At 45.1% G+C, this 10074-nt stretch overlaps 1 protein-coding gene across 1 annotated transcript in view; it reads right to left on the minus strand.

Moving 5' to 3' along the window:
• Window positions 1-7969: 7969 nt before the first annotated feature.
• Ms4a2 (membrane spanning 4-domains A2) overlaps window positions 7970-10074 on the minus strand; it is a 7047-nt gene continuing 4942 nt past the window's right edge. Inside the window, exons 4-5 of the mRNA XM_050136493.1 lie at window positions 9850-9948; window positions 7970-9036 (exon numbers count right to left, since the gene is read on the minus strand). Coding sequence (XP_049992450.1) covers window positions 8941-9036; window positions 9850-9948 — 195 coding nt within the window. The 3' untranslated portion in view covers window positions 7970-8940. The remainder of the gene's footprint in view (window positions 9037-9849; window positions 9949-10074) is intronic.

Consider the following 10074-nt stretch of genomic DNA (forward strand, 5'->3'; position numbering starts at 1 on the left):
ACCCGGGACTCATCCCACACCCAGTCTCAGTCTGTTCAGACCCAGGACCCACCCCACACCCACTCCGCAATCAGTTGAAATTTGCATGTTTCTTCTATCACCTTTCTAGAACATAAAGGGTGTGGTATGAATTTCTTAATATATCAGCTTCCTCTTTTTCTATACAAACTGTTAACTGAGTTTTGATTTCTCAGCTAGAGTGTGTATATTTATTACAAAATACACTCAAAAAGAATGACTTACAGGGTTTTTCCACAAGAAAAAAAGAATGTTTATTGTGGTGATAAGTAAATATTTATGGTTTGTAAAACTTTGCCAAAGGAATATAAGCAAAATGCTGTGATATATGAAAATTTTGTATCACCCATGATTTTGTGTATTAAGATTACTAAAGAGCAAAATATGAAAATGAAATATGGAAATATGAAATCCAATACAGTGATAAAAGAGCATATGCTGGTAGTAGTGACAAAATATCGTTAAAGACAAATGGAGCTCTAAGGATAGTGGGTGATGTGATGGCATCTGGTTGACTCTACCAGGTTGTAGTAATCCTTCCTTCAAGCTCTCCCATGACAGGAACAGCATCTCCAGCTGTGCAAGGAGGCTGGATGCCGTCAGCACACAAGAGAAAAATGTTCCAGAAAATCTGCACTGATTGTAGTGCCAGATGCCAAGAGAAAACATCAGAATGTCTGGTGTGAGTGTGTGTGTGTGTGTGTGTGTGTGTGTGTGTGTGTGTGTGTATGAATTCAGTTTAATTTTTCAGGGAATGGTTCTCTATTTCTATCACAGTATCAGATGTTGAACAAACAAATCACGTTTTGTCAACAACACTTGTGTTTTGTAGCCACACTCAAGACTTTACATAAAGGCAGTAAAAAGCACAGAAGCTTTGACAGTGTGTAAGCAAAAACAGTTGTCGCCTAGATGAGTAAAATTACTTCTTCATGTGTGCTCTACTTCGCTGACCAGTGTGTTCTGTGATTTGACTGCTTTTCATCCATCGTCAGGCATACGGTGGCTTTTTATTTTCTTCAAGAAGTTTAGGTGTCTTGTTTTTCCCTCTTTTCCCTCCCCCTTTGTCCTTGTATTATTAAGTAACAGTACCTGTAATGGTCTGCTCTGTCCCTTTAAGAGACAAGCCATGCCCACCTCCTCCCCGTCCACAGAGGCAAGCTGATCTTCAGCTTCCAGCCTGAGTCCATTTTTTTCTGTCTCTCTCTTACAGAGGCAGCTCCTAACTCTCCCTTCTCCCTACTTCTCCCCTCCCCCATCCCTCTTTGCTCTTCTCCCTTCTCCCCTTCCTTTCCATAACCCACTTAATATCCAACCTCACTCTGCATGGGTTCAGATGAGGGTGGGAACAAGAAGGATGGTGGTGTAGAGAGAGAATACTGGGAAAGATGGCTGGAATTGGAGGACACTGGTGAGGGGGGGCAATGTGAAACTACAAGGGTAACCCTAGCAAAGACTTCTAGTAATGGTGGATACCGAGCTGAACCAGCCATCTTCTGTAACCAGCCAAGGCTTCCAGTGGTGGAGCTAGAACACCAACCCGGCTGCAAAACTTTTGCTCTACAATCTACCCTGCCTGCAAGATGTACTGGGGTAATGGTGGCACAGAACTGTGAGAGGGGCCAACCAATGACTGGTCCATGAGGCCCCCATGCTGAAATGGATCCAATACCTAACCCTGCCTGAATGGCCAGGAACCAGAGGCTAGATGACTCAGAGACCTAGAGGGGAACAAAATATGAGTGGCAAAGTTAAAAAAAAAGTCAACAAATTGACGTGCCCAGTCATCATCAGAGAAGCTTCATCCAGCAACTGATGGGAACAGATGTAGAGACCCATAACCAAACATTAGTTAGAGCTCAGGGGATCTCATGGAAGAGGAGGGAGCAAGAGAGTCTCTGCAGCAGCAGGAGGCATCCTGCCATCCCTAGCGTGGGCACAGACCCCCAACATGCACATTCCAGGCCTGCATCCCTGAATTTACAACATAGACACTCTCTGGCCAAGAAAAGTAGATGCTCACCCACATGACATGCTTTTCCCATTGGCCAAACCTCAGGAAACCTGGGCACAGGCAGCCTCCTGTGGCCATGTGCCTTTTCTTCCTGTAAACTTCATGCATCCTGAAGAACATTGCCCAACTAGGACTGGAACTTCAAAGCACATTAGCGATGGCACCATTGCTGATCTCCCACTCTCTGTCTACACTTAGGAAACTGTTGAGTTATTTGTTGGTTAACTGCAAACTCATTCCTGTCTGGACAAAGCAACAAATTTCTCTCAGGTGATTAAATCATACTTACTCCAGGAAATGATCCCATTCCAAATTTGTCCTTCCCTGAGGATGAACTCAAATCTAAAATGCCATCTAGAATTTCTGTTACTCTTTTATTATTTATAACTCAAGATATTAAATGTACCCTAATACATCTATTGTGGATTTTCTGATTGGACCCAGGCCACTGTAAAGCTCTTCCTGCTCCTCCTCCTCCTCCTCTTCCTCCTCCTCCTTCTCCTCCTCTTCCTCCTTCTCCTCTTTCTTTTTCTCCTCCTGTGTGTTTACATGTGTGGGTGGGAGTGAACATGTGTGGGTGGATACAACTGTGTGTGAAATTGGAGGCCAGAGGCCAATGCTGGGCAATTTCATCAGTTGTTGTCCACCTTCTAGTTTCGGGCAGGCTAGCTCAACAGACCTGGAGCTCACCTATTTGGCCACACTGGTTGGAAGAAAAGTTCCAGAGAACTCGTGTCTGCCTTTCCAGTTCTGTGGTGTAGGCACGTGCCACTGGGCATGGCTATTTTATATGGGCTCTGGAGAGCTGAACCCAAGTCCTCTTGCTTGTGAAGCAGGCACTTAGCTGGCTGAGACCCCTTCCCAGCCCCTGATGAAACACTGTCAACTGATCCCACCGAGAGAAATTCCCCTGGGTTGAAAGAACCCCAGCAGAAAAGATGTTTATTTCATCATAACGTGATAGTGCTTAAATATTAAATATTTTAGAACACGAGGTGACATATATATGTTCTAGGCTATAAAAAGCAAAAAAGGAAGAAGCAAAAGATCATATAAAAACATGATATTATATTATCTGGCCAAATAAATTATGACTAAGAAAGGAAGAGAAGCAAGAGAGATAACGCTGTTTTTCAAAGTGGTTCCTCTTCTGGAGTAATCTACAAGGACATCTTCTTCACATCGGAAGTGAAATTATCTTCAGCATCATTATAATTAATATAGAGGACCAGCCAAAGATGTAAAAGTTGGACAGACATTGTGCAACTCCAGAAACATATAGGGCGTTTCTACAGAGATGTGGAGGTAACTGCTCATCATTTCTTTCTCCTCGTCACACCTCCCCAATGCTGCACAGAGACCATTCCCCCCCCACAGGAACAGACATCTACTTCCTGCCTGAGGTCCCATGACACCCTGAATTTCCCTCTCTTATGCAGTGAGGAGTGGCAAGAGTGAATATATAGATCAGCAACAAGAAGTTAGAAAAGGGATCCCTTCAAGAGCCTAGTCTCTTGTCAACCCTAAAATGGCTCCCTTAATGTAGATATCTTCTTCCCTGCTCTTATACCTGCCCTTCCTCCATCTCCACCGTCCCACTCCCCCAAGCTCTCTCCAGTCTTTCCTTTCTCCCTTCTCTCTCCCCCTCTCCCCTTTCCCCATCCCCACCCCTACCGCCACCCCCATGCTCCCAACTTTTGTCCGGTCATCTTGTTTCCTTCCAATTTCCAGGAGGATCTATATATGTTTTTCTTTGGGTTCACCTTGTTATTTGGCTTCTCTAGGCTTGCAAACGATAGGCTTAATGTCCTTTGTTTATGGCTAGAATGTACTAATGAGTGAGTACATACCAGGTGTCCAAGGGGATGTACCCAGCTAGGTCCTTGGGCAGCAGTGCAGAGGGTGCCTGAACTGGCCTTGACCCACTATCACACTAATGTTTATTTGGAATATCGCCATAGAATTTTCGTCTGGCTATGCATGGAGATAGAGACAGAGACCCTCATCAGAGCACTGGACTGAGCTCCCAAGGTCCAGTTGAAGAGCAGAAGGAGGGAGAAGATGAGCAAGGAAGTCAGGACCGCAAGGGGCTGGTCCACCAACCGAGACAGTGTGCCTGTTCTAATGGGAGCTCACCAAAGCCAGCTGGACCCGGACTGAAGGAGCATGTGATCAACAGGACTCTCTGAATGTGGCTGACAATGGGGGCTGACTGAGAAGCCAGTGATAAAGGCACCGGGACTTGTTTTTACTGCATGTACTGGCTTTTTGGGACCCTAGTCTATTTGGATGCAAAGCTTCTTAGTCCTGGATGTGGGGGAGGGGGGCTTGGACTTCCCACAGGGCAGGGTTCCCTGCCTTCTCTTAAGGAGGGAGGTGGTGGGAGGAGGGTGAGTAGGGGAGCAGGAGGAGAATGGGAAGAGGGGAGGAAGTGTAAATTTTTGAATGGAAAAAAGAAAGGAAAAAGGAAAACAAGAAGTTAGAAAAGAATTATCTTTTTTTGAAGGCCGATGGACCTTTCTTAGTCCATATTCTACCACACACTAAACAGGCTGCATGAGTGAGTTGGTATTTCTGGTAATAGTTTGGTCAACATTCTAGTTGCAGTTTATAGTGTATAATTATATGATCCAGGAGATAGTGGTCATAAAAAAAAAAAAAAAAAAAAAAAAAAAAAAAAACAGGAAAAAGAGCATGTAATGAAAATCCACTTGCCCTTGAGCAGAAGGGGGACAAGCTTTGCCGGAGGCATGAATTGTTTCTGCCTCTGCTTCTGTGGGCACCCAGTTGCCCGGATGTTTCTCAAACAAATGTGGTCACTTTTAGTGGTTGCTGCAATTTCCTCACACAGGTAGGAGCAACCGCTTATTGATTTCCTGTATTTTTATTATCTTGAGCTGATCCAAACGTTACCAACCTTTCCTTATGTTGTCTTCCTTTGGTGCATGGTTTTTAGATAAACAAGGAGTTTGCATTCCTATTTTGGTTATTTGGCATCCCTAGGAATTTCTTAATTAATGTCTTGATGTTTTTCGCCATCCTGAGCCTTATCTCGTCAGGTATCTCCGACATTCTGTTCTCTCATTGTGCAATTCACATTTGTTTAAAAACATGACTAATCTCCCTCCAGAGCTTCGACAGCCCTTGCGCTCTTTAGTTATCCTCTCCACAGCCCCTTCTTATTTTGATTTGCTGTCATTAACACACTGCTTCTGACCTGTCTTTCAGCTCAATTGCTCAATCCTGACACGGTTCATGGATTCCTTCGAGAATGAAGTCTGCAGGAAACACACCATTAACCTTAAAACTAGAGAAAGAGGGCCCATCAGAAGCATGAATGAATCAGGAATGAAGATACAAGCTTGGGAGAAGACTGGACTTGAGGAGTCAATGGACACTGAGAGACCCAGAGAAAAGGAATTCACAGCTCCCTGTGGGCTTTTCCTTCAGAATAGTATAAGACACAGTGTAATGGAGACTCGGGGATCCAGTATGAAAGTGTGCACAGTTCTTCGTAGGCTCTTCCTACTGGAATACTATGAGGCCCACAGGCAGATCCTTTCTCTTTACCTTTAAGAAAATAAATCTTAATCTTGAGTTAACCCTGTTGATGCCGTGCGGTTTAGCAGCCAAAAGGTGTAGTAAGCACAGGAGAGCCAGCCCCGCTGCTCATCAGGTGGCAGTGTGAGCAAGGGAGAGACCTCTCCTCCCGCCCCTCACCCCTTGCCACCTGTAGCGGATGAGAGTGTTGATTCTCCATCTTCTCCATCGTACCAGCTGTAACTCCCAGGAAAATGGTCCCCGTACCTTACCTGAGCAGCACAGTAGAGCTGAGCCTGTTGGCAGAACTGGGTGGACAAGTCCTCGATCGGGCTGCCCCTGCCCCTGCCCCTCATCTGTCAGATGGTGGCATGAGCAAGGGAAAGACATCTCCCTCCACCCCTTGCCACCTGTGGCAGTTGGGAGGGCTGGTCCTGAGGTCATGAGAGTAGGAGAGCTGACCGTGCCCCACTCCAGGTGCCGCGCTTGGGAGAGGGTCCCCTGCACCTCGCCTGGGCAACACTGTAGAGCTGGCATTGGTGGTGCAGGTGCAGGTGAGCTGATCCTGAGGGCATAAAAGCAGAAGAGCCTCCCCTCCCCCTTGCTCCTTGCTGCTGAGGGTGAACTAGCTGGAGCCATGCTGAAGAGCTCACCCTAGTAGTGAGGATGAGGGAGAGCTGGTGGGCAGACCAACCCTGCAACTACCCAGGCTCAGAACCAGGGTTGTGTGCTGGCTCATCCCAACTATGGTCTGCTGGACCAGGTGAAGGGGTGCATCCTGCAGACCCAAAGCTGCAGGACCGCAATGACACCGGGCAACAACAGAATAGCCAAGAGGAGCCCCAATGAGGCCCCAGTAGCTAAGGTATAGCAGCTACCAGAGCCCAGAAGCCAGACCAATGACTCTTTGCAATGAACACTTGCAAGTAAAGATACACGGAGAAAAGTCACTGTGTGACTCACTGTGTCAACTGCAGCTTTCATGATGAGATTTTTCTTTTCATTTTCTCTTAAATTTTATTTTATTATGGGGAGAGGTTGCACGGGCAGAGGGCAGATATGAAGGGACGGGGAGATAAATGGGATCGAGATGCATGATGTAAAAGACAAAGTAGATAAAAAGGAAATTTTTAAGAAAGGACATTAACAGCACATTTGGTGGGTTGACTGGGAAACAGCTGAAAAGATAGTGACCTGTTGTAAGCAAGTTGTGGGATTGCCTAACACGTCCTGAGCTACAGTGTGGGGGGGATTTGAAGGCTGTACACTCCTGGGCTTGGTATGAGTCTCCAAGGGCAAAGGCCTTTGACGTCAGACAGTCTACACCACAAGCTTCCTTGGCTTTGGAGACTTGGAATTTGGGCTCAAGCATACTACTGGTGCTCCAGGCTCTCCAGCTTGTAGATACCCAGTAATGCAACTGCTCAGCCTCTGAAATCCTGTGAGTCAGTCTCCCTAATCGATCCTCTCCTGTATATCTCTCTACTGTGAGAAACAAGGTCCTCCCCTACCCGACTCTCTAATAACAAATTCAAAACACTTCAGTAGCAAAAGCCTGGCAGTTCTGTTTTTATTTCTGCTGAACAAGTCATCAACCCAAAGAAAGAAAGGTTAATAAAGCTGACACATAGATTTAGCATGAAATAGTAATTTAATAGCCCTGGACAGAATTCTTTTCTCTCTCTCTCTCTCTCTCTCTCTCTCTCTCTCTCTCTCTCTCTCTCTCATTGACTGCTTGCTTCGGGGTAGGGAGCAATCTTCCTAATTCTGATACAGTCATCACTTCAAATTTTTTTAGATTCTTTTTTCTAGTTGAAGTTCTATACTCTGAGAACTCAAAATCTTATCTAATGTACATCCTGGAAGTCAAGAGTCCCTCTTCCTTCCTGATACATGGGCTCAGTCATGTAGCAGACTGTAATGTTTTAGCCCTAAGATTAACAAAAATGCACACATAAGCAGGCTTCAGCTGCTAGAAGAGACAGGGCCCCAAGAAGAGGAAATCGTTACAAACTCCTGAGTAAATGTGGGAGGGGGAGGGGAGAAGGGAAGGGAGGGGTATGGGAACATGAGGCCATGAGAGATGGCCAAGTGAGGGGAGAGATGGAGAGGGAAAGCAATGAAAGAGTGTCTTGAAAGAGGAAGCCATTATGGTGTTAGGGAAAAGCCTGATGCTAAGAAAAGTCCCAGGAATCCACAAATATGACCCCAGCTAAGACTCCTAGTAATAGTAGAGAGGGTACCTGAACTGGTCCTCCCCTGTAATCATTTTGGTGAATACTGAAACTGTCATCATAAAACCTTCATCCAGCAACTGATGGAAGCAGATACAGAGATCCACAGACAAGCACCAGGTTGAGCTCTGGTATTCCAGTGGAAAAGAGGGAGGAGGGATTATATGAGCGGCGGGGGGCGGGGGTGGGGGTTCAAGATCATGATGGAGAAAACCACAGAGACAACTGACCCGAGTCAATGGGAGTTCACGAACTTTGGACTGTCAGCTGGGGAACCTGCATGGTACCAAACTAGATCCTCTACAGTTGTATGACTTGATTTGTTTGAGGGGTCCCTGGCAGTGGGACCAGGATCTATCCCTGGTGCATGAGCTGGCTTTTTGGAGCCCATTCCCTATGGTGGGATGCCTTGCTTGGCCTTGATTAAGGAGGAAGGTCTTGGTCCTGCCCCAACTTTATGGGCCAGGCTTTGTTCACTCTCCATGAGAGGCCTTCCACTTCCTGTGGAGTGGGTTGGGGATGGGTTGTGGGGGAGTGGGGGAAGGGGTGAGAGGAAAACTGTGGTTGGTATGTAAAATGAGTAAAAAGGAAGCAAAATAAAATGAAACTAAAAATATTAGTTAATAGAAAGAAAATTCATTATCACTGAGGTGCAAAATATTTCCATATAGAAATTATATATCATGTTAAAAATACACATATAGATAGATGGATAAGGGTCAATGTATATCATGCCCATCGATAGTTGTTGAGAATTCCAAAAAGAACAAAGAGCAAATATTACCTGATTATCTACGTTTAGTTAAATTCTCAGCCTACTTCCTCCTTTTTTCCTTTTGTTCATCATTGTAGATGTACAGTAAAGCTAACTTATTCCTTGGTGACTTTCCAGAAAGAATGTGTGTGAGACTGTAACACAAAACAAGAAAGCTGGAGTGGATGATATTCACAAAGAGAGGGACAGTCAGAAGATCAGAAACAGCGTAACTAAAACACTGGCATAGGAGAATAATCTAATTGTAAAACTGGCAGAATGTGGAACAAACTAATTTTGCTATAATTTTGTAAAAGTCATTTAAAGATTGGCTTTCAGAATTCTACTGTGAGTCAGATTGTTCTGGTCCCCGTTTCCTACTAACTGACAGGGGACGGCGTGTTCCCTGTGTCTTCCAACTCAGCGTAGATCGGTGAATAAATATTTAGTTCTTCATAAAGACGATCATCTGCAACCTGATAAAGAGAAAAACCACTCCGTATCAGTTACCCAGAACTTTCCATTCCTTTTTGTCTTTTTGAATTTCAACCTGCCTCTCATGCCACTCAAATTATTCCCTTAACATCTAGACACCAAATCAGATGGACTGGCCAATGGGGGCTAAAAGAAACCATGTCAGTGACAAGTTGCTAAGGTGACCCTGTATCTGAAATGGTTTGCCTTCTGACTCTGGACAGGGGTCATAAGAGTGTGTCTAAAAGCGGACAAAGAGGACGAGCAGTGGGTTCCATTTGTCAGAGCTGAGTTGGTATAGCAGCTGGGGACTGAGAATCTCCATCACGGGTATAATGAATGTGCGCAGCAGGTGAAAATGCAGTTGTCACCATGAGTCGAGGGGAAAGAAAACTCAAGGCCTATTTAGAACAATAGAGAGGGGAAAGAAAAAAAAGTACATTGGGGGTGTGGAAAAGGCAGAAACAAACATAACAAGCTCTTTGGGAACAAAAAATGAAAAGTAAAACCTAACACCTGCATGTTTCCATCACACGCTGACATTAACTCACTGCTCACACGCCATCCCTTCAAAGCACCCACAATTTCTATAATTATAAAGATTCTATTTGCCTAGCCCTTAGGGGGACTGTGGCTGTGACCATGTTCCATTTCAGTGTCTAAAATAAGATTTCCAATATGAGATACAAAAGCCAGCTTTTGAGAAATAGTTTTTCGGGAAAAAAAAAAAGTAATAATTCCAGAATTTCAGGCCCCATGTTTTAAAAGACTAAAGCACCGACTCTTTAACATGCCATTCAGGACTTCCCACTGACCTTTTTGCTTTTGAATTTTTCTCCAATCCTATGGATAATGAAGAGCACAGCGCTGCAGAAGGCCAGCATGGTGAGGAGCAGCATCATAAACACCGTTTCCTGTCAACCAACCAACCAACAAGGGGCAAAGTCACAGACAGACGTACCGCAGATCCCTCCCCTTGCAGAAGCTCGCGCTCTCTCTCTCTCTCTCTCTCTCTCTCTCTCTCTCTCTCTCTCTCTCTC

The sequence above is a fragment of the Alexandromys fortis genome, unplaced genomic scaffold, assembly GCF_014885135.2.
Source record: "Alexandromys fortis isolate MF-2015 unplaced genomic scaffold, M_Fortis_MF-2015_v1.1 scaffold_3, whole genome shotgun sequence".
In the NCBI taxonomy this organism is placed as follows: Eukaryota; Metazoa; Chordata; class Mammalia; order Rodentia; family Cricetidae; genus Alexandromys; species Alexandromys fortis.